This window comes from Heterodontus francisci, chromosome 8 (assembly GCF_036365525.1).
Source record: "Heterodontus francisci isolate sHetFra1 chromosome 8, sHetFra1.hap1, whole genome shotgun sequence".
Taxonomy (NCBI): domain Eukaryota; kingdom Metazoa; phylum Chordata; class Chondrichthyes; order Heterodontiformes; family Heterodontidae; genus Heterodontus; species Heterodontus francisci.
The window spans coordinates 10,682,042-10,706,911 of record NC_090378.1 but is presented as its reverse complement, the minus strand read 5'-3'; the positions used below and the strand labels follow the sequence as shown (position 1 = coordinate 10,706,911).

At 44.8% G+C, this 24,870-nt stretch overlaps 1 protein-coding gene across 1 annotated transcript; it reads left to right on the top strand.

Annotated features, from left to right (window-relative positions):
• Positions 1-1,432: 1,432 nt before the first annotated feature.
• spata1 (spermatogenesis associated 1) lies at positions 1,433-23,171 on the top strand. Its single transcript, XM_068038034.1, has 8 exons — positions 1,433-1,481; positions 5,687-5,834; positions 5,988-6,042; positions 7,546-7,654; positions 8,423-8,548; positions 15,431-15,609; positions 21,462-21,560; positions 23,043-23,171. The coding sequence occupies exons 1-8, from the start codon at positions 1,433-1,435 to the stop codon at positions 23,169-23,171; spliced, it is 894 nt and encodes a 297-aa protein (XP_067894135.1).
• The last annotated feature ends 1,699 nt before the right edge of the window (positions 23,172-24,870 follow it).

Sequence of the window (24,870 nt, the reverse complement as noted above, 5' to 3'; positions counted from 1 at the left end):
TACTTATAAAAGCTCTTACAATCTCTTTTTACATTACTGGCTAGTTTACTCTCATTCTGTTTTTTTCCTTTTTTTAAATCAACTTTTTGGTGGCCCTCTGCTGGTTTCTAAAACACTCCCAATCCTCAGACTTGCTATTCTTTTTATGCAACATTGTAAGGCTCTTCTTTTAATCTAATACTATCCTTAACTCCCTGAGTGAGCCACGGATGGGTCTTTCTTGCTGAGGTTTTTTTCGATGGAATGTATTTTTCTCCAATTCTGGGCTCTTGAGCATTCCCGATTTTCATCGCCCCCCCTCCCCCCTCCCTCCATTAATGACTGTGCCTCAGCTGTCGGGGCTCTGAACTCTGGAATTCCCTCCTTAAGCCTCCTCTCCTCTCTTTACCCCTTTAAAAGCTAGCTCCTTGACCAAGCTTTTAGTCACCTGTCCCGATATCTCCTTATATAGCTTAGTATTCAAATTTTGTTTGATAATGCTCCTGTGAAGCACCTTGGGATGTTTGACTATGTAGAAGTTGCTATATAAATATAAGTTGATGTCTGCTGATTTCCCCTCCTTATGGCAGGTCTAACTATTTCATGTTTTTATATATTAAAAAAATTACAACAAAATACAGCACTTCATTTTCATCATAAATTCTGAATCTTGTTTTCAGGTCAGAGCAAAGCAAGAACTGGAACTCAAAGTCAAGTCATTTGCCCCTCCTTATGTAGGTAGATCTATTGTATTATTAACAGATATGGAATTAAAATTTATTAATATCCTTTGTTTGTAAGTTTTCTGGATCTAATTGGAATCCACTTTGATCTCTTAGGCTCCCCAGCCAGAACTCTACTTGTTACCGAGCGTAGAACATATTGGCAGAAGACAACAGCATGACATCTTTACACCCAATGGTCAGCAGCTCCCGAAGGAAGACACAGAAGCGTACGTGCTGCATCCAAGACCAAGAGATACAACCCCAGACGAGAATGTGTCTTCAGGAGAATTCAAATCTTCCAGTTGCTCCTGCCGAGTGCATGTTACGAAGAGTCCGGATATACACAACACAAACATGTCATATCAAAGACCACAGAGCACAAACCGAGAGGAAACTGCAACACCCAGGGAATGTAAAGTTGATGGTTTTCCACATCAAGTTCCCCGTAGCAGGTGCCCAGACATAACTGGCCTGTACGCTCCAATTCATCATAGACCCCCAAGTACAAATCCAGAAGAAATCACGGATTCGAGGGAATTTAAAGACAATGGTTTCTCGCAGGAGGTCCACAGTTCAAGGAGCCCAGATTTAACTAGCACCTGGGAGCAGGAGTCACATAGTAAACCCCTTAAAAACACAAGACAGTCCAATCAAAAGATATTGAGTCAACAGCAAGTGCATCGAGTAGAACAGAGTAAAAAAGGTTCTTAAATCAGAGATTTGTAGAAATGTTTGGCACAGGAGGACTCCATTTGACACATTATTATGCCTGTGCCGGTACTGGTTTTTCAAATGGATCGAACCACTCGATTTCGCTGTTTCAAATGTAACATTTTTTAAAAGGCTTTCTTCTTCAAATGTTTATCATTAAAAGGATACGGGGGAAACAGCAAGAAACTAGAAATAAGAGCAATAGCTCCATTTGAATGACCAGCATTGATGCAGGCTAGATGTGGAAAATTTTCTGAATGGTTCGGCTTGTGGTAATACCTTCCATATTTTTATGACGCTTTATGTGAGTGGATTTCTTTCAACCTCTTTATATTTCCAGTACTGACTCCTTGGGCATAATTTTACTCTCGTTAGATGGGAGCCGTCCACTGACTGAAAAGTTGGTGGTGAACCTACCTCTGCCTGGCCTGGGGATCCGGACCGCATTTTATGGTCCCCAGGTTGTTAATTGGTCTGAGGCGGGTCTTCCACCTCATTGAGGCAGGAAGTCCCGCCTAATGGAGCTGCCGGCCAATCAGCGGGCCGGCAGCTGTTAGCCCAAGCAGCGCCACCAGGAGCGGTGGCCACTGCTGGGACTGCAACTCTGCATCAACAAGAAGAGGAAGGAAACCCTGGGAAAAGGTAAATTTTTGGGGCCTTGCCGGGGGTGATCGGTTCGGCCCCGACGAGGCAAGGGGGGTTGATTCGGGGGGCGTTGGGGGTGGTTGGGGCTTCGGGGGTGGCCCTCCATCAGGCACAGGGTGCCTGATGATGAGGGCCGCCACCTCCCCCTCCCCCTGTCCAGGCCATTAGAAAGCCATCTGCTTTTGTCAGGCAGCTTTTCAGGCATGGGCCGCCTGAGTGGCCAAGGGTAAGATCCCCGTGGCGGCGGGAGTGGCCTTGATTGACCTGTGGTAGGCAGGCCGGTTTTCACCACTGCCGCCCCGCATAAAATGGCGGGGGAATCGGGTTGGGAAGGGCCCCCCGAACCTCCTACTCAATTTTACGCACCTTCCCCCCTGCCCCCCCCCGCCACTAACCTGCCAGGTATATCTGATAATTAGGATGCTTTTCCCTTTGTCTTTATTATGAAAGAACTTTCCCTTTATATCGTGCCCTTCATTTACTTAGGACATTCCAAAACACTTCACAACAGTGACGCGGTGGTTAGCACCGCAGCCTCACAGCTCCAGCGACCCGGGTTCAATTCTGGGTACTGCCTGTGTGGAGTTTGCAAGTTCTCCCTGTGTCTGCGTGGGTTTTCTCCGGGTGCTCCGGTTTCCTCCCACAAGCCAAAAGACTTGCAGGTTGGTAGGTAAATTGGCCATTATAAATTGTCCCTAGTATAGGTAGGTGGTAGGGAAATATAGGGTCAGGTGGGGATGTGGTCGGAATATGGGATTAGTGTAGGATTAGTATAAATGGGTGGTTGATGGTCGGCACAGACTCGGTGGGCCGAAGGGCCTGTTTCAGTGCTGTATCTCTAAACTAAACTAAATCTAAACTAAACAACCAATGAATTACTTCTTTGAACTCTAGTTACTGTTACATATGCAAATGGAGCTTCCAGTTTGTACACAGCAAGATCTCAGTGAATCTGTTCATTGAGGGATCAATGTTGGCTAGGATACCTGGAGAACTCCCCTGCTCTTCTGTAAGTCGTGCTATGGGATCTTTCACGTTCTGTACAAGGCCTCAGTTTATCCACACATTTGAAAGATTGTGGGGGTAAAATTCGACTGTAGCTGGGCCACAAACAGGGTTGCCAATGCTAACTAGACACATTCTTGGAGGTTTCATCATACGTTCCAGTTTCCAACTGCCCCCCCACCGCCCCCACTCGCCATTGGTCGCCCGGTATGTCCTTCCCCAAGGAACCCGCCTTCCTTCACCAATTGGAACATGAATAGACTCCTCATGACCTGATTGGATGATTCTTGAGTGTCGGTCAAATTGTCCTTTTTCCTCCTACCCAATATTTTTATAACTAATAAACAAAAGTTTCAAAGAATTTTTCTTTACAGATGCACATTTCTTAACGCTCTATGATTTTTCTCCTGGGTTGCTTGCAACAGAGTCCTTGAAATTAGTCTTTAATTCCTAGACGCTCCAGGGCAATCCTGGAGGGTTGGGAATCCTTCTTAAACCGCTGCCGTTCACGTGGTGTAGGTACACCCACAGTGCTGTTAAGAAGGGAGTTCCACGATTTTGACCCAGCAACAGTGAAGGAACGGCGATATTTATCCAAGTCAGGAGGGTGTGTGACTTGGAGGTGAACTTGCAGCTGCTGGTGTTCCCATGCGTCTGCTGCACTTGTCCTTCTAGTTGGTAGAGGTTGTGGGTTTGGAAGGTGCTGTTGAAGAAGCTTTGGCGAGTTGCTGCAGTGCATCTTGTAAATATGAACATATGAACATACAGATTAGGAGCAGGAGGAGGCCACTTGACCCTTCGAGCCTACTCCGCCATTCAATAAGATCACGGATGATGGTACACACTGCTGCCACTATGTGCTGGTGGTGGAGGGAGTGAATGTTTAAGATAGTGGATGGGGTGAAATTCTTGAGTGTTGTTGGAACTACACTCATCCAGGCAAGTGGAGAGTATTCCATCACACTCCTGACTTGTGCCTTGTAGATGGTGGACAGGCATTGGTGGAGACAGGAGGCGAATTACTCGCTGCAGAATTCGCAGCCTCTGTCCTGCTCCAGTTCAGTTTTTGGTCAATGGTGACTCCCAGGATGTTGATGGTGGGGGATTCAGCAATGTTAATGCTATTGAATATCAAGGGGAGATGGTGCGATTCTCTCTTGTTTGAGATGGTCATTGCCTGGCACTTGTGTGGTGCAAATGTTACTTGCGACTTATCAGCCCAAGCCTGAATGTTGTCCAGGTCTTGCTGCATATGGACATGGGCTGCTTCAGTATCTGAGGAGTTGCGAATGGCACTGAACATCGTACAATCATTAACAAACATCCCCACTTCTGATGTTATGATAGAGGGAAAGTCATTGATGAAGCAGTTGGAGATTGTTGGAGATCTCCACTACCAAACGCATATTTCCCTCCCTTCCCCTGTCAGCATTCCTAAGGGATCGTTCCCTCCGCGACACCCTGGTCCACTCCTCCATTACCCCCACCACCTCAACCCCTTCCCATGGCAACTTCCCCTGCAATCGCAGGAGGTATAATACCTGCCCATTTACCTTCTCTCTCCTCACTATCCCAGGCCCCAAGCACTCCTTTCAGGTGAAGCAGCAATTTACTTGTACTTCTTTCAATGTCGTATACTCTATTCGCTGCTCACAATGTGGTCTCCTCAACATTGGGGAGACCAAATGCAGACTTGGTGACCGCTTTGCGGAACACTTCTGCTCAGTCCGCAAGCAGGACCCTGAGCTTCCGGTTCCTTACCATTTCAACACTGCCCCCTGCTCTCATGCTCACATCTCTATCCTGGGCTTGCTGCAGTGTTCCAGTGAACATCAACGCAAGCTCGAGGAACAGCATCTCATTTACTGATTAGGCACACTACAGCCTGCCGGACTGAACATTGAGTTCAATAATTTCAGAGTATGACGGGCCCCCCATTTTACTCTTATTTTTAGTTATTTTTTCTTTTTTTCTTTTTTACATTTTTTACAATTTTTTTTTATGTTTATTTCATTTCATCTTAGTTTGTTCAGTTTACTTACCCACTGTTTTTTTTTCATGTTTGCACTTGCTGCTGTTCAATCTTCAGTCCGTTAACACCCTATCTGTACTAATGCTTTGTCTTTCAACACACCATTAACATATTGTTTGCCTTTGCTCCATGACCTTTTGGTCAGCTATGTGGCCTTGTCCAATCTACATCTTCTCCTTTGTTATCTCTTGCCCCACCCCCGCCTCACTTGCTTATAACCTGTGACATTTCTAATATTTGCCAGTTCCGAAGAAGGGTCACTGACCCAAAACGTTAACTCTGCTTCTCTTTCCAAAGATGCTGCCAGACCTGCTGAGTGGTTCCAGCATTTCTTGTTTTTATTATTGGAGATTGTTGGCCTTGAACACTAACCGTTACACTGATTTTCTTTGCCTTTGCTTCCCGGTTGGAGATGAATTTTCTCTCAGTGCTGTAGTGAAGTGGGCACCTGGAGCAGGTGCTCAAGGCCTGGAGTTGGTTTGAACCCACTGTCTTCTGACTCAGAGATAAGAGAGCTCAACGCTCATTACTACTGACCATTTGAAAAAGAGAAGTTAAATAATTGTACAAAAAACATTTTTTTTTGTAGAAACTGCAGCCATGGGAGATGTGCAGATGGACATTAGCTCAGTTTCAAAGGAAAGCAGGATTCCGAGTAATAGCACGAGGGATTCGGGGGTACCAGCATCACTGGATGAGAGAGACCTGGAGTATTTAGAAAATAAAAGAAAGAAGAGGTAAGAATCTTTGACTAGAAACTCTCTATTGATCATCGATTCCTTCTGCCATTGATCAGTTTCCTTCTGTCGTTGATTAATCTGCTTCCGTAATTCCTTCAATGCTCCAGTTCAAAACTGTGATTCAAAAACTATTCCAATTCTGTTTTGCAGTCAGCGAGTAACTCAGGATCCAGAATCTAGCAATGCCAGACAAAGGACCAATCAGGTATTGCCTGTGCTTCTAGTAATGTACAAAGTCGGATTGTCCTTTTCCCATTGTTTAATTCCTTCACCATTTTACAAAATATGAATTTTGCATCCACCGATCTGAGGGGCGTTAATCCTGCTGGGGAATGGAGCACTTCAGACACCTGGGTGGGCTGGGGAGGCATCATTTTAAGCTAACTCACTGGGCAGGGCCCCACCCAACATTACTTACCACTGATTTTAATGGAGAGTGAAATCAGGCAGATTAGAAAGCCAGCATTGCTTTCAATCCCATGGTGGGTTCGGTTAAAGCTGCACCCCCTCCCTCAGTGTCAGTACTAAGCACTCCCAGCTTTCATGTAGCATTAGTTAGATTCAGAGTGAAGGTCCCTCTACCTTGCTCCAACACTGCACCTCGGCCTCATTAGCACCTTCCACTGCACCAGTGTGAAACTCCTTCCATTCCTACGCCAGCCATCCCACAATCTCTCAAAGAGATTTTCAAATTAGACACTGTTATGGACACATGCCCATTAGGAACTGAATAGAGAGCCTAATCTCATAACAGGTAGGACTCTTACAGCCAGCAGACAGAGGAGGCTTTTGCCCTGGGCAGGATTTGAATCAGGGTCCAATTCGCAAAAATCCAGTATCTAAGCTATTGTGCCACTCAGTAACAAAAGAAGTCACTATTCCCAGATTAACTGGTGACTTGTCTCATTGATGTTCGTGGTTTTGTTGTCAAAGAGTCATGGGAGGTTGTGGCTGAGAATCTGTACGATGCAAGCTGCATAAATCAATCAGCAACTTCTGGACATTCTCACAACTCAACTTCATTCCCCTGAATTTACCGGCTGATTTACACATTAATACACAGTAATTGAAGTCTGTGTCCAGTTCTGGGCACCACATGTTAGGAAGGATGTTAAGGCATGAGAGAGAGTGCAGAAAAGATTCACAAGAAAGGTTTGGGGGATGAGGAACTTCATTAACGTTGATAAGATTGGAGAAGCTGCAGCTGTTCCTCTTGGAGATGAAAAGACTAAGAGGAGATTTGATAGAGGTGTTCAAAATCATGAGAAGTCTGGACAGAGTAGATAAGGAGAAACTGTTCCCATTGGCTGAAGGATCCAGAACCAGAGGACACCAATTTTAAAGACATTGGAAAAAAGGCAACAGTGACATGAGGAATTTTTTTGAACGCAGCAAGTGGTTAAGATCTGGAATGCACTGCTTGAGAGTGTGGCGGAGGCAGATTCAATTGAGGCCTTCAAAAGAGAACTGGATAATTATCTGAAGAGAAAAAGTTAGCAGGGCTATAGGTAAAAGACGGGGGAGTGGGACAAGGTGAGTTGCTCCTGCAGAGACCTGGCAGGGACATGATGGGCCGAGCAGCCTCCTTTTGTGCTGTAACCATTCTATGATTCTGTGATAAGGGGGTGCATTGTTCACATTCCATTCTTTTGCAACCAGCTTACAGCCCATTGGAAATTTTCATACGTGTTTATTTTTTGCTACTTAGATGCAAACCAATGGCTATTCACCAGTTACAAAGCATTATTCCCTTTTTCCACCGCCACCTCGACTAGCTCTCAATCTAAGGCCCCAACTTCAATCACTTCCAACAGACAGTAAGTACCTGGTGCAATTTTACATTTTATACTTCTGGCAAGACTGAGATGGATAGAATTTTTTATTAGGTAAGGAAGGACATCAAGGGATATGTAGCAAAGGTGGGTAAATGAAGTTAAGGGACAGATCAGCCATGATCTGATTGAATGGCAGAACAGGCTCGAGGGGCTGAATGGCCTCCTCCCACTCTTACGTAGAAACAGCTGTGAGCACAAATAAGACCCAAGTGGAAAACCTTAACGGCTTGGAAAAGCAGTGCTTCTTTTGTCTCAAGGAAGTACTGAAAAACCAAGAGCTCATTGGGAACATCCATGCCAATTCCTGCTTGCTTGTTGCTCTTTCCCCTCCCTCAGCGATGTGCCAGGACTTTAATTCCTGCTCGTGTTTATGGGACGGGGGAGGGTGGGGTAAGAGATAAAGCTGCAAAACTTTGTTCAAAGCTCATTTTGCATTTGCAGCTTGGTGGAGGTGCTCATTTGCACCGGTTTCATTTAGACTTGGCAGAAACAGAAGGATGTCAGGAAGCAAGTGGATATGCCTCTGTAGACAAAAATAAAGTATGGCGAGAAGGCAAATAGATGGGTGTTAATCATTTACAAAGCGACACACTGGTTGGGCCAATTGGACTTTTCCTTTTCAGACAGATTCTGAGGATTACACCGAACAACAAGCATTGAAATCTGTGAAGTACTTTAAACTAAATCCACATATTTTCCGTTTTCTTATTTAACAATGTTCTGACCATTCTGTCTCCCTTTCTTTTAAAGAGGAGCAGATTATTGCACAAATAAATGCAACAAAGCAAGAGAGAATGAGCCTTGAAAAGAGCAGGGAAGAGCTTGTGAAGAAAGCAAAAGGATTGTTATCGCAGAACCGATTAAGGCGAAACCAAGGTAAGGAGCCCTCAATCAAATGCCTCAGTGCCTGTGGTTATAAAAGGTAATAAAATGCAATGCTCTAAGCAGCTTACAGCCATTGAGGTACTTTTGAAGTGTAGCCTCTGTTGTAGGAAACGCAACATCAATTTGTACACAGCAAGCTCCCACAAAAATCAATGTGATAATGACCAGATTTCTTTTCTTAGTGATGTTGGTTGTGGGATCAATATTCAGCCTGACATCGGGGAGAACTCCCCTACTCATGGGACATGGGATCTTTTACATTCACCTGAGAGGGCAGAGGGGCACTTGGTTTAACATATCATCAGAAAGATGGAACCTCTGACAGTGTAGCACTCCCTCAGTACTGCACTGGAGTGTCAGCCTAAACTTCGAACTCAAGTCCCTGGAGTGAGTCTTGAACCCACTACCTTCTGATTCAGAGGCAAGAGTCTTCTTCTTCTTCTTTGGCCTCCTTGTCTCGAGAGACAATGGGTAAGCGCCTGGAGGTGGTCAGTGGTTTGTGAAGCAGTCCCTGGAGTGGCTATAAAGGCCAATTCTAGACTCTTCCACAGGCGCTGCAGATAAAATTGGTTGTTGGGGCTGTTACACAGTTGGCTCGCCCATTGTGCTTCTGTCTTTTTTCCTGCCAACTGCTAAGTCTCTTCGACTCGCCACTCTTCAGCCCCGCCTTTATGGCTGTCTGCCAGCTCTGGCGATCACTGGCAACTGACTCCCACGACTATCAATGTCGCAGGACTTCATGTTGTGTTTGCAGATGTCTTTAAAGCGGAGACATGGACGGCCGGTGGGTCTGATACCAGTGATGAGCTCGCTGTACAATGTGTCCTTGGGGATCCTGCCATCTTCCACGTGGCTCACATGGCCAAGCATCTCAAGCGCCACTGGCTCAGTAGGGTGTATATGAGGACTTCTGTGATAGTCAGAGTAGAAATGAAAGAATAGTCAGGATGAATGCTTGGCTTGAGAGATGGTGCAGGAGGGAGGGTTCAGATTTTTGGGACATTGGGACCGGTTCTGGGGGAGGTGGGACTATTACAAATTGGACGGTCTACACCTGGGCCGGACTGGAACCAATGTCCTTGGGGGTGCGTTTGCTAACGCTGTTGGGGAGGGTTTAAACTAATGTGGCAGGGGGATGGGAACCAAATGAGGAGGTCAGTGGACAGTAAGGAGGTCGTAACTAAGTAAGGAACTAGATAATGAAGTCAGCGTGACTAAGGGAAAGAGTAGACAGGGAGCAGATGATGAATGCAAAGGGACTGGTGGTCTGAGGTGCATTTGTTTTAATGCAAGAAGTGGAGTAGGTAAGGCAGATGAACTTAGGGCTTGGATTAGTACCTGGGAGTATGATGTTATTGCTATTACTGAGACTTGGTTGAGGGAAGGGCATGATTGGCAACTAAATATCCCAGGATATCGATGCTTCAGGCGGGATAGAGAGGGAGGTAAAAGGGATGGAGGAGTTGCATTACTGGTCAAAGAGGATATCACAGCTGTGCTGAAGGAGGGCACTATGGAGGACTCGAGCAGTGAGGCAATATGGGCAGAACTCAGAAATAGGAAGGGTGCGGTAACAATGTTGGGGCTGTACGACAGGCCTCCCAACAGCGAGCGTGAGATAGAGGTGGTGGTGATAGGAGATTTTAATTTTCCCAACATTGACTGGGATTCACTTAGTGTTAGAGGTCTAGATGGAGCAGAATTTGTAAGGAGCATCCAGGAGGGTTTTCTAGAGCAGTTTGTAAATTGTCCAACTCGGGAAGGGGCCATACTGGACCTGGTGTTGGGGAATGAGCCCGGCCAGGTGGTTGAAGTTTCAGTAGGGGACTACTTTGGGAATAGTGATCACAATTCCGTAAGTTTTAGAATACTCATGGACAAAGACGAGAGTGGTCCTAAAGGAAGAGTGCGAAATTGGGGGAAGGCCAACTATACCAAAATTCGGCAGGAGCTGGGGAATATAGATTGGGAGCAGCTGTTTGAAGATAAATCCACATTTGATATGTGGGAGGCTTTTAAAGAGAGGTTGATTAGCGTGCAGGAGAGACATGTTCCTGTGGAAATGAGGGATAGAAATGGAAAGATTAGGGAACCATGGATGACAGGTGAAATTGTGAAACTAGCTAAAAGGAAAAAGGAAGCATACATAAGGTCTAGGAGGCTGAAGAAAGACGAAGCTTTGAAAGAATATCGGGAATGTAGGACCAATCCGAAACGAGGAATTAAGAGGGCTAAAAGGGGTCATGAAATATCTTTAGCAAACAGGGTTAAGGAAAATCCCAAAGCCTTTTATTCATATATAAGGAGCAAGAGGGTAACTAGAGAAAGGATTGGCCCACTCAAGGATAAAGGAGGAAAGTTATGCGTGGAGTCAGAGAAAATGGGTGAGATTCTAAACGAGTACTTTGCATCGGTATTCACCGAGGAGAGGGACATGACGGATGTTGAGGTTAGGGACAGATGTTTGATTACTCTAGGTCAAGTCGGCATAAGGAGGGAGGAAGTGTTGGGTATTCTAAAAGGCATTAAGGTGGACAAGTCCTCAGGTCCGGATGGGATATATCCCAGGTTACTGAGGGAAGCGAGAGAGGAAATAGCTGGGGCCTTAACAGATATCTTTGCAGCATCCTTAAACACGGGTGAGGTCCTGGAGGACTGGAGAATTGCTAATGTTGTCCCCTTGTTTAAGAAGGGTAGCAGGGATAATCCAGGTAATTATAGACCGGTGAGCCTGACGTCAGTGGTAAGGAAGCTGCTGGAGAAGATACTGAGGGATAGGATCTATTCCCATTTGGAAGAAAATGGGCTTATCAGTGATAGGCAACATGGTTTTGTGCAGGGAAGGTCCTGTCTTACCAACTTAATAGAATTCTTTGAGGAAGTGACAAAGTTGATTGATGAGGGAAGGGCTGTCGATGTCATATACATGGACTTCAGTAAGGCGTTTGATAAGGTTCCCCATGGTAGGCTGATGGAGAAAGTGAAGGCGCATGGGGTCCAAGGTGTACTAGCTAGATGGATAAAGAACTGGCTGGGCAACAGGAGACAGAGAGTAGCAGTGGAAGGGAGTTTCTCAAAATGGAGACATGTGACCAGTGGTGTTCCACAGGGACCCGTGCTGGGACCACTGTTGTTTGTGATATACATAAATGATTTGGAAGAAAGTATAGGTGGTCTGATTAGCAAGTTTGCAGACGACACTAAGATTGGTGGAGTAGTAGATAGTGAAGGGGAATGTCAGAGAATACAGCAGAATATAGATAGATTGGAGAGTTGGGCAGAGAAATGGCAGATGGAGTTCAATCCGGGCAAATGTGAGGTGATGCATTTTGGAAGATCCAATTCAAGAGTGAACTATACAGTAAATGGAAAAGTCCTGGGGAAAATTGATGTCCAGAGAGATTTGGGTGTTCAGGTCCATTGTTCCCTGAAGGTGGCAACGCAGGTCAATAGAGTGGTCAAGAAGGCAAACGGCATGCTTTCCTTCATCGGACGGGGTATTGAGTACAAGGGTTGGCAGGTCATGTTACAGTTGTATAAGACTTTGGTTCGGCCACATTTGGAATACTGCGTGCAGTTCTGGTCGCCACATTACCAAAAGGATGTAGATGCTTTGGAGAGTGTGCAGAGGAGGTTCACCAGGATGTTGCCTGGTATGGAGGGCGCTAGCTATGAAGAGAGGTTGAGTAGATTAGGATTATTTTCATTAGAAAGATGGAGGTTGAGGGGGGACCTGATTGAGGTGTACAAAATCATGAGAGGTGTAGACAGGGTGGATAGCAAGAAGCTTTTTCCCAGAGTAGGGGATTCAATTACTAGGGGTCACGAGTTCAAAGTGAGAGGGGAAAAGTTTAGGGGGGGATATGCGTGGAAAGTTCTTTACGCAGAGGGTGGTGGGTGCCTGGAACGCGTTGCCAGCGGAGGTGGTAGACGCGGGCACGATAGCGTCTTTTAAGATGTATCTAGACAGATACATGAATGGGCAGGAAGCAAAGAGATACAGACCCTTAGAAAATAGGCGACATGTTTAGATAGAGGATCTGGATTGGCGCAGGCTTGGAGGGCTGAAGGGCCTGTTCCTGTGCTGTAATTTTCTTTGTTCTTTGTTTGTTCTGCGTTGGAGATACGGTCCTGCCACCTGATGCCAAGTATTCTCCAGAGGCAGCGCAGATGGAATGAATTGAGATGTCGCTTTTGGCTGACATACGTTGTCCAGGCCTCGCTGCCATAGAGCAAGGTACTGAGGACACAGGCTTGATACACTCGGACGTTTGTGTTCCGTGTCAGTGCGCCATTTTCCCACACTCTCTTGGCCAGTCTGGACATAGCAGTGGACGCCTTTCCCATGTGCTTGTTGATTTCTGCATCGAGAGACAGGTTACTGGTGATAGTTGAGCCTAGGTAGGTGAACTCTTGAACCACTTCCAGAGCGTGGTCCCCGATATTGATGGATGGAGCATTTCTGATGTTCTGTCCCATGACGTTCGTTTTCTTGAGGCTAATGGTTTGGCCAAATTCGTTGCAGGCAGCCACAAACCTGTTGATGAGTCTCTGCAGACAATCTTCTGTGTGGAATGTTAATGCCGCATCGTCAGCAAAGAGGAAATCCCTGATGAGGACTTTCCGTACTTTGGTCTTCGCTCTTAGCCGGGCAAGGTTGAACAACCTGCCATCTGATCTTGTGTGGAGGAAAATTCTTTCTTCTGAAGACTTGAACGCATGTGAGAGCAGCAGGGAGAAGAAGATCCCAAACAATGTAGGTGTGAGAACACAGCCCTGTTTCACGCCACTCAGGATAAGAAAGGAGTCTGATGAGGCACTGCTATGCTGAATTGTGCCTTTCATATTGTCATGGAATGAGGTGATGATACTTAGTAGCTTTGGTGGACATCCGATCTTTTCTAGTCGACTGAAGAGACCACGTTTGCTGATGAGGTCAAAGGCTTTGGTGAGATCTATGAAAGCCATGTGGAGGGGCATCTGTTGTTCACGGCATTTCTCCTGTAGCTGGTGAAGGGAGAACAGCATGTCAGTGGTGGATCTCTCTGCTCGAAAGCCACACTGTGCCTCAGGGTAGACACGCTCAGCCAGCTTCTGGAGCCTGTTTAAAATGACTCAAGCGAAGACTTTCCCCACTATGCTGAGCGGGGAGATTCCACGGTAGTTGTTGCAGTCACTGCGGTCACCCTTGTTCTTATAGAGGGTGATGATATTGGCATCGCGCATGTCCTGGGGTACTGCTTCCTCATCCCAGCACAGGCAAAGCAGTTCATGGAGTTCTGAGAGTATAGCAGGCTTGGCACTCTTGATTATTTCAGGGGTAATGCCATCCTTCCCAGGGGCTTTTCCGCTGGCTGGAGAAACAATGGCATCACTGAATTCCGATTTTGTTGGCTGTTCGTCCAGCTCATCCATGAGTGGCAGAGACTGGGCTGCATTGAGGGCGGTCTCAGTGGAGTATAGTTCCAGGTATTGCTCCACCCAGCGGTCAATTTGCATGCGTTTGTCTGTGATCGTGTCCCCTGATTTAGATTTGAGGGGGGCGATCTTCCTGATGGTTGGCCCAAAAACTCTCTTAATGCCATCAAACATTCTTCTGATGTTTCCAGTGTCGGAGGCTAGCTGAATATGACTGCATAGGTGTTGCCAGTAGTCATTTGCACAGCGCCTGGCTGTTCTTTGTGCAGCGCTTCTGGCTGCTTTAAGTGCTATGGATGTTAACTCGCTGGGGGCTTTCTTGTAGTTCAACAGTGCAATGTGCTTAGCGGCTATGACAGGTTCCAGCTCTTCAAAGTGAGATTGGAACCAGTTTGCATTCCGCTTCTCATGTTTGCCAAAGGTGGTCATTGCTGAGTCATAGATGGCGTCTCTGATGTGGGCCCACTTGGTCTCTGCATCCCCTGTAGGAGTGTTTTGAAGGGCTTTTTCAAATGAATTAAAAAAACTTATGTAACAGCTGTGGATAAGAAATTCTGCTCATGTTGATGTGCGGGCGGCCCTTCTGCTCGGAGTGATGCAGCTTCTTTGGTTTGAGTCTAACCTTGCTGCACACCAGGGTGTGGTCAGTGTCGCAGTCCGCACTGTGGAAGCTGTGTGGGATTTGAGCGCTGTTTAAAGAGGCTCGCCTTGTGACGATGAGTGCTAAGATGCAAACTACTTAGGTGTGAGGGGAAGAGATGGTCACCTGTGCTCTAAGTCATGGAGGTGGATGCTCAGTCAAGCAAGGTGTCAGTCATCATGGCTATCCTTGAAGGGGGAGTAGGAGACTCGTCAGTGTTTGCCTAGCTAACCCCCAACCTGCACTGTGTGAATGGAAAGGTGGAACTTCTTGGACCCTCAGTTGTTCGAAGGATCCATCTTCTTTGACTAACCAGAAATGTATGAGGTTTTACATCAGCACTTTTCCTTTGAATGACTAAGTACCACTGAAAATCGTCAGTGTGACCCAGTGTAACATTGTTCCAAACTGCTAGCTTGTTGCTGGGGAAAAATGCTGCACCCAACATTCTTGAAATATTTTGTCATGTTGCATGATGTATATAGATAACAATTCTGTCTCTGTGTCAAAAGATGTGGTTTCAAACCCTGCTGCAAATAATTGAGCTTATAATCTATGAACAAGATTCAATATTTATCCCTCAATCAATATCACAACTAACCAGATGATCTGGTCATTATCACATTGCTGTTTGTGGGAGCTTGCTGTGTACAAATTAGCTGTTGTGTTTCCTACATTACAACAACGACTACACTTCAAAAGTACTTCATAGGCTGTAAAGTGCTTTGAGATAGACTGAGGTTGTGAAAGGCACTATATAAATGTAAGTCCCTTCTTTCTGTGTAAATGAATGTTCTTATTCTTCTGTTTAACAGTTCGCGACACTTGGAAAAAGAAATACTTTGAATCGAAGAAGGTGACAGCTCCATTGGAAGAAACATCCAGCAACTTACGACAAGAACTCGAGACATACTACCTGAAGCTGCTGCAGCAGTTGGAGGCCAGGGACACGAGGAAACAACCCAGTAAATCAACGAGTACCAGCAATTCTAAAGTAAATGCTGTTCATTTAGATCAATTCATTCCAGGTGGCTAAGGCCATTATATTGCACCCAGAAATAAAATAAAGCCAGACGCTTCTGTTCTTTGTGTTGTTGGTGAGGCCACTCACAGAATCAGATCTTGATCTTAAGATGTTGATCTACTTAGAGTCATAACGGTTCAGAAGGAGACCATTCGGCCCATCGAGTCCACACCAGCTCTCTATAGAGCAATCCAATCAGTCCTGTTCACCTGCCCTATTCCCCATAGCTCTGCAAGTTTATTTCCCTCAAATGCCCATCCAATTTCCTTCTGAAGTCATTGTCTCCGCTTCCGCCACCCTTGTAGGCAGCGAGTTCCAGGTCATTACCACTCGCTGTGTAAAAAAGTGCTTCCTCAAATTCCCCTGCATCTCTTGCCCAAAACCTTCAATCTGTGTCCCCTAGTCCTTGTACCATCAGTTAATGGGAACAGCTTTTTTTTTGTCTACCTTATCCAAACCTGTCAGACTCTTATAAACCTCTATTAAATCTCCCCTCAATCTCCTTTGCTCCGAGGGAACAAACCCAACTTTTCCAACCTAACCTTGTAGCTAAAATCCCTCATCCCTGCAACCATTCTGGTAGATCTCCTCTGCACCCTTTCAAGGACCCTCACATCCTTCCTGAAGTGTGGTGACCAGAACCGGACACTGTACTGTAGTTGGGGCCTAACCAGAGCTTTATATGGTTCTGGGGAAGTCATGTGCTCGTTGCAACTGCTCCTCTCCATCCACAGAGAGTTAAATGTATTCAGGTCTCTTTGCATACAGAACCTCAGCGACAGCCCTTACACAAAAGTGGAAGGTGAATTGGGCGATTTTGCAAATGTCACCTGCTCCAGCCTAACAGGAGCCCAATGCATAATTGTTCATGACCATGGTCACCTTCACAGCCATTGGCAATGCCATCCTCACCCGCTCTGAGGTTGCAGTTCAGGCTGCTATAGGTGACAGCTTTCAGTGAGCACCTCCTTGGTAAAGCAGAGACGTCAGATGCACTGAGTATGGTACCACACTGAGGTTGAGGTCAGAGAATGGTCCCCTGAAGATCCTGGGTGGATATGGCCTCCTGCTGAGAGCTCCTCCCCTCCTCCTCCCTCCTCCAGCAGCTTGTCCTCCTTTGTGTCGCCTCTGCTTATTCTCCCTGTCATGCTGCAGGCCCAGGGGGATAGAAACTACTGCACCCATGTCTCAGAGCAACTGGGTCTCTGCAGAAGCCTTGACGTCAGGATCAAGGTGACTTCACTCCCTATAGACTTCAGCAACTTTAAATAGCGGTATAAACCACCAAACACTTATACAAACTCAGCAACAGCCTGTTGAAATCAATTAGCAACTAACCTGAAAGTAATTGTTAATCCCTTTAAATGTCACTGGTAAGGGGTCCTTTCTGCTGCTGAATGCACATTCTGCTTTGTGTATTTATGAGAGGGCGTTAGCTGATGTGTTAAGCTCCGAAATGGCACCACTGTCAGGCATCAGATCAGCATTACACACTGATTGATGTCTGTATACTTACGGCATACACTCCTCCCATTAATGCCCTACCCAAGATGGCACCTGGCACCAAAACGGCACCCGCAGTGCTGAAAATCTGGACGCTACTGAACCAAATTTTGCGGACTTAATTTTTCCAATGCTGTGTCTGCTGTCAAGAAATACAGGCTCTGGCCACCAGATAGCTCTAGACACCTAATTTCTGAGAACTTGGACGCTATTTTGTTGGTTTTCTCTCTCCAATGTATTTTTTTCACTCAGTAAGCTTAATTTTCCTATTCCAAAGTGGATTTATTTTGTTAAATCACTTTACACATTATTATTATTCATTGTCTCCCTCCAGGTTTTCCCCTCGAATTTCTCATTCACCGAGCAGTATTGTTACCTGCCAGTAGAGTCATGGCATCACTGCAGCAAAGAAGGAGGCCATTTGGCCCATTGAGTCCATGCCAGCTCTCTGTAGAGCAGTAATGCAGCTCTTCCTTAGAACTCGCCTGCTCAGCGACCCCCTTGACACTCCACTCAGTCACTCCTCTTGCCAGTTTTGAAGCAGAGTACAACTGCTTTTCGCTCTACCTCTCTCTTCTGTGCTCACCTCGGCCCTCTAGTTAGGCCCTGAAAACTGCTCTGACTGCCATTGTCCCACTAGCTGTGGCCTTGGTTCAGTTAAAATATGTCCCTAGGAATAGAGGAGGATGTTAGAGTGAAGAATGGCATTGATAGGTGATGAGATAGGACAGGGGTGTTAGCAAGGTGGGAGGCATGGGGGTTCTTGGGTGAAAAAGTGCATATTAGATGAGAAACAACAGGAATCAGGAGGATAGGGAATAGGGGATGGAGATATCAGGAAATGAGGGAGAGTAGGTAATCAGGGAATTGGGGGAGAGAGAACAAGGGGTAAATGATCAGGAGATTCTAGGAATGGGGCTGAGGGTGATATTGGGATGGGGGAAGGAATCAAAAGGCAACGATGAGGGAAAATAGAGAGACGGGGGAATAAAGCTGAAAGGGCTTTGGGGGAAGCATCAACAGGGGTGCAGTGGGGCTCAGAGGCAATAGGACAATGGGACAGAGAGGATAGAGGGGACAGAGTGTCAGAGGGGAGTAATGTAAAGAGATGTGGGACTCAGAAAGAAGGCATGGAGGAAAGTAGTCTCACACTTTCTCCTGCTTCCCAGTACCACTGGGAGATATGGCTTGTTCTCCCCTCTCAGTCATACCAGCCACCACTTCAGCATCGAAAGCACAGACAGGAGACGAAACTGAGACCAGATAAGAGCAACAGAAGTGGTAACAGAGAGAATCAGAACAGAAGCATAGAGAGAAGCAGGAGATGAGACAGACAGACAGACAGACACAAACACCAATACGAATGCAACAGACTGATTAAAAGAGAGACTGTCTCGTCTGTCTTGCAATGAGCAATGTCACGGAAGGTCCAGTTATATACTATAAAAGTTTTGAGTCCGTCGCAGTTCAAAATGTTGCACTTGTTCACAGATGCAAAAGCATAAACATTTGTTTTAAAGAACGAGCAGTCAGTCGATTCCAGTTGGGTTTTTGGGGATGGAGGCTAGAGTCTTACAACTAGTTGCCAATTTCCTGAAATAATATTTTCGAATCAACTTAACAGGAATTACCCAGTCGTTGGCCTCAGGATGCTCCTTTTTACAGCAATTTCACCTGTTGGCTTTACCTCAGAATAGAATAGTATATTGTACATTCCATGATATAACCCTGCTGTCCTTTATGAAATATCATAGCCTGTAACTCACTGTGAGCAACACCATGGGAGATCCATCAGTTAACTAGCTACAGTAAATTGACCCCGAAATTTCGGGGGACTCCCGCTGTGAGTTTGGTGACAATTTTCCATAATGGTCCTGGATTGAAGGCGGAGATGTTTATGAGATGTTCTGGTGGGTGTTGGAGGGGTTTGGGTTGGGAAGTGACTCACTCTACAACTGCCATCAAAGCAAGTCTGGTGCAGGGGGAGCTCCTGCGGATTTTCAGATGTCTGTGTTGTGTCAGCAGGATTCGGTAATGTCCCAGCAGCGCAATCGCATATAAGATTTACTGTAACAAGGAACAGGAAACCAGTTAATAATGTAGAACTGCTGCGGGTGTTTCTGTAAGTATTGGGGTCAGGAATTGGACTGGGTTGGAAGTACATACATACAAACATACGAATTAGGAGCAGCAGTAGGCCATTTGGCCCCTCAAGCCTACTTTGCCATTTGACAAGATCATGGCTGATGTGATTGTGGCCTCAACTCTACTTTCCTATCTACCTGCTGTAACTTTTGACTCCCTTGTCAATCAAGAATCCATCCAACTCAGCCTTAAAAATATTCAATGATCCAGCCTCCACTGCTCTCTAGGGAAGAGAATTCCACAGACTAGTAACCCTCTGCGAGAGAAAAAAATTCTCTTCATCTCAGTCTTAAATGGGAGACCCCTAATTTTTAAACTGTTTCCCCTAGTTCTAATTTCTCCCATATGGGGAAACATTCTTTCAGCATCCACCCTGTCAAGTCCCCTCAAGATCTTTTATGTTTCAATAAGATCACCTCTCATTCTTCCAAACTCCAATGGATACAGGCTCAACCTGTCCAATCTTTCCTCATAAGATAACCCCTTCATCCCAGGAATCAGTCCAGTGAACCTTCTCTGAACTGCTTCTAATGCAATTATATCCTTTCTTAAATAAGGAGACCAAAACTGTACTCAGTGCTCCAGATGTGGTCTTACCAATGCCCTGTACAACTGAAGCAAAATTTCCTTCCTTTTATTTTCCTTGCAATGAAGTGCTAGGAATTACATTGGGGATTCTGTGCCTCTTTTAGTAGTAGGATGAGCCTCTATCCCATCGAAAATAAGACCACAAGGACCATGGTGTGCGAGGCGAAGCCCTTCAAATGCTGTTTGTGGGATCTTGCTGTGTGCAAAATCACTGCCAACTTTGCCTGCCTAATCAAGGTTACTGGAGCTCTTTGTAAAATGTATTCTTTATCTGTGATGTACTTTGTGCTGATTGGGAATGTGTGATGAGTAGCTATATCAATCCAAAATCTGATGTTGTTTTCATAGGATAGAATTATAGAATGTTTAAGGCACAGAAAGAGGCCACTTGGCCCATTGTGTCTCTGCTGGCCCAAAGACGAACCTCCCAGCCTAATCCCACCTTCCAGCATTTGGTCCGTAGCCAAGCAGGTTACAGCACTTGAGGTGCATATCTACACACCTTTTAAATGAGTTAAGGGTTTCTGCCTCTATTACCCTTTCAGGCAGTGAGTTCCAGACCTCCACCACCCTCTGAGTGAAAAAAGATTTCTCATCTCCCCTCTAAGCTTTCTACCAATCACTTTAAACCTACGCCCCCTAATCACTGACCTCTCTGTGAAGGTAAATAGACCCTTCACCTCCACTCTATCCAGGCCCCTCACAATTTTGTACATTTCAATCAGATTTCCCCTCAGCCTTCTCTGTTCCAAGGAGAACAACCCCAGCCTATCCAATCTTTCCTCATAGCTGCATTTTTCCAGTCTTGGCAACATCCTCATGAATCTCCTCTGTACCCTCTAGTGCAATTACATCCTTTCTGTATTGAGGTGACCAGAACTCCACACAGTACTCAAGTTGTGGCCTAAATAAAGATTCATACAGTTCCAGCAAAACCTCCCTGCTCTTATATTCTATACCTCAGCTAATAAAGGAAAGGATTCCATATGCCTTCTTAACCACCCTATCGACCTGTCCTGCTACCTTCAGGGATCTGTGGACATTCACTCCAAGGTCCCTCACTTCCTCTACACCTCTCAGTGTTCTCCCGTTAATTGTGCATTCTTTCTCTTTGTTTGACCTCCCTAAATACATCACCTCACATTTCTCTGGGTTGAATTCCATTTGCCACTTTTTTGCCCATCTGATCAATCCATTGATATCTTCCTGCAGCCTGTAGCTATCCTCCTCACTTTCAATCACACGGCCAATTTTTGTGTCATCTGCAAACATCTCGAGCATGCACCCTACATTTATGTCCAAATCGTTAATATATAGCACAAAAAGCAGAGGATCCAGTACTGAGCCCTGCGGAACGCCACTGAAAACAGCCCTCCAGTCGCAAAAACACCCGTCAACAATTACCCTTTGTTTCCTGCCACTGAGCCAATTTTGTATCCACCTTGCTACATTTCCCTGGATCCCATGGGCTTTTGTTTTTTTAACCAGTCTGCCATGCGGTATCCTGTCAAAAGCCTCGCTAAAATCCATGTAGATCACATCAACTGCACTACCCTCATCTACCTTCCTTGTTACTTTTGTTCCAGAATGAGTTAGTTATTCAGATTACAACACTGAAGCATGAGATTGATCAACTGTTCAGAAGAGTGGAAAACGCCAAAATGAAGCTCATTACGGAGATAAAGGTATAGTATTACAGTAATCTACAAGGAGTGTCGTGGAAGCCTTTAGGATTATCACTGAGATAATTTGCATGTACACATGATATACTCTAGAACAACAGAAATATGTATTTTAGGTATTTGTTCTTTAAAGGTTCTGGTACAAAAATTCTACATATCTGTAGCTATCTCAATATATCAATAATTAACATGAATCAGTGCATAATTCGATCTGTTGAATAAACAAATCAAACTTGCAATTTCCTTGTCTGATTAATTCAGTATTCACAGAATCATAGAAGGCCATTTGGCCCATCATGCCTGTGCTGGCTCTTTGAAAGAGTTATCCAATTAGTCCCTTTCTGCTGCCCTTTCCCCATAGCCCTGCAAATTTTTCCCCTTCCAGTATTTTTCCAATTCCCTTTCGAAGCTGCATTTTACTGTTCCTATGTCATGTGTAGCAACACCAGAAAAGGTATCACTTCTGTCTTTCTGTACTTTGACCGTTGTAATATTTCCAATGTGAAGTTTATATGAATTATCTTGGCTAATTTCTCTTAACAAAATGCTGCACGTACAAGTGAAATTTTCAGAGTTGGTTGTAGGTAGATTTGGATAGTTAGATTTTAGTTTAACTTGACCATTTTTGTGCTGCATTTACTGAAATAACTAACAAGGTCAAGGAAGCCATTTTAATCTTGACATGTGACCAAAGAAGCCATTTTGTATTCTGTATTATGTTTGTATTCTGTATTAATTACTGTATTAATCAAATCACTGTATTAAATAGTTGTGAGGAAAGGACTACTTCCTATTTCAGGCATCTAGTGTGTCAGTATTAAGCAATCTCAGGATCAGATACAGGACAATTTAATGCTGAGTAAATATATGTAGCTCCTTTAATCTGGTCAGGCATCCCAAGGTGCTTCACAGGAGTATTATCAGACAAATTTTGACATATATATTCGGACAATTTGAGCCTGATTTGCCGGGTGGGAAACCCATGGGATCCGGTGGAACTCCAATTTTATACACCGCCAAATATTACACTCCACTGACTTTATTAGAGAGTAAAATTGGGCCTGTGTGAAACCAGCATTCCACCCGATCCCATGGCTTTCCTGTCCGGTGAGGTATGTTAATACAGGAAGCTGAGCTGATAGAGGAGACTTTCATCTGGTTTTGAAATCAGATAGAAAAGCAGAAAATATAACACTGCATTACCAAGTCCAAAAATATGCTAGTCAGCCAGTACTGGAACAGTTATAATGTGTACAGAAGGAGGCCATTCAGCCCATCATGCCTGTGTCAGTTAGCTGCATAGCCAATATAAAACTTAAAGTCTTTGAATGAGTTGCGTTAGTGCTTTGGATTTTAACTATGTGGCTTTGTGAAAAAACATTATGGCTTCTGTTGAATGCTTGGCTGAACTGGGTAATTAAGGTTGGCATTCAGTATCCTAAGTTGACTTTTGAACAATCTCAATAAGCTCTGTTGCCTTTGCAGCTGAGAAAACAGACGTCAACAGACCTCCGTGCGCTCCGAGCTGAACTGGTACAGAAGAAGACCCAGTCATCCCTGAATCGTCTCCATGCTGCTTCTGTACCTCACAGTTTAAACATTTTAGCTACTTAGCCAATATCAAATTATCGGGCCATTGATCTCATTGCTGTCTGTGTGGGAGCTTGCTGTGCTCTAAATGGCTGCCACGTTTCCCAACATTACATCAGCGACTATGCTTCAAAAAGCACTTCACTGGCTGTGAAACACTTTAGGACATCTTGAGGTTGTGAAAGGCGCTATATAAATGCACCTTCTTCCTTTATCTGTGTGACATTTTGATAGGAAAAATATCAAAGCCACCTTAACATTGCTGATTCCATGCATTTTTCAATGGCGAGGCAAATTACCTTAAATTATTCCATTTTAATTGTAATATCTTGACCCTTTAATATATTAGAACAAAATCTTACAGTTTAGAATGTAATATTATAAGCTCATCTCTGCAGTTGCAGCTGCTGAAAGACTGGAATTATTTTTTGCAATGTGGTTTTTATTTTGCATTGTTTCATTGGGTGTCATCTCTTTAAGTTTTGTTGTATGAGCAGCTAGAGATGTACAGGAGTGGAATATATTGGACAAAATATCTTGCCTTTCATTCCTTTCCAAACACTGATAAGCTCCAAAGTGAAAAGGAATCCAGCAAGCATTTTTTAAAATGTTTTCTTCCTCATGGCTGAATTAGATGTAGAGCAGCAACTATAATTTTATTGATTCACAGTCAAAACACTTTGCAACTACACAAAAAAGGTTGGCTTTTGGCAAGTGGCTCAGTGGAGGAGGAAGGTCCCACTCAGTTCTCCATTTGAGCCACACAGCAGCCATTGCCTTACACCACACGAGGGTGACAAAAAACTGGAACAGTAGATGGAAACGAATCACAGCTCTGCTCTTGATTGGGCCAATACCAATGGGGCAACAGAAAAGGTATGGAGCTATTGGCTGCCCCACTCTCCAATGACACAGGCACGGGCATGTACATAGCAACGCCAAGAAATACAACAGGGTCGGGTGATGGGGCATTTCAAGCATATGTAACTTTTGCTCAAGCGTCTCATTCTAAGTATGAGGGGAGGCAAATGTAACCCCATAGACGTACCAATGAAAACTTTGAGGAAACAGACCAGGATATTCTCATCAGGCTAGATTTCTGCTTATCAGCTGTTTTTACGTGAGGAAACTACATAATGATTTCTAATCATTAACTGATCTTAACTAATCTTGAAGGTGGCAATTGGTAAAAAAATCAGGAGGCAACATGAGGGAAAATGTTTTTATGCAGCGCGCTGTTGCAAGTTGGAATACGCTGTCTGAAAGGGCGGTGGAAGCAGATTCAACAGTAACCTGCAAAGAGGTATTGGATAAATACTTGAAGGGGAAAATTTGCAGGTCTTTGAGGATGGAACAGGGGCAGTGGGACTTGGATAGCTCTTTCAAAGGGCCAACACAGACACAGTGGACTTGAATGGCCTCCTGTGCTGTATCATTCTATAATTCCACAAAGTCCCAAGTGATGATCACTGCTCCCCATGAAATTTAATGCTTTGAAATATCAAGAAAGTAACTGATTACCAAACATAGAGACAGAGCCATTCTACATGAATAAGAGTCCAATACATTGAGACAAGGAAAACTAATACAGTTCATATCAAATACTAACATTAATGTCCTGGCACGTACATCACAAAATCAAATTGCAGTTTTTTTGTACAAAGTCATGCAGAGTTTCTGCTTTGGCTGCAATGGGGCAACTGGCAGAGATTGTGCGTGAAAT

Excerpts from the sequence above, each read along its gene's own strand:
- spata1 (XM_068038034.1), top strand. The coding sequence starts at position 1,433 with ATGTTTGGCACAGGAGGACTCCATTTGACACATTATTATGCCTGTGCC. Across the intron at positions 5,835-5,987 it reads GAAAATAAAAGAAAGAAGAG|TCAGCGAGTAACTCAGGATC; the intron begins GTAAGAATCTTT and ends TCTGTTTTGCAG. Across the intron at positions 8,549-15,430 it reads CCGATTAAGGCGAAACCAAG|TTCGCGACACTTGGAAAAAG; the intron begins GTAAGGAGCCCT and ends TCTGTTTAACAG.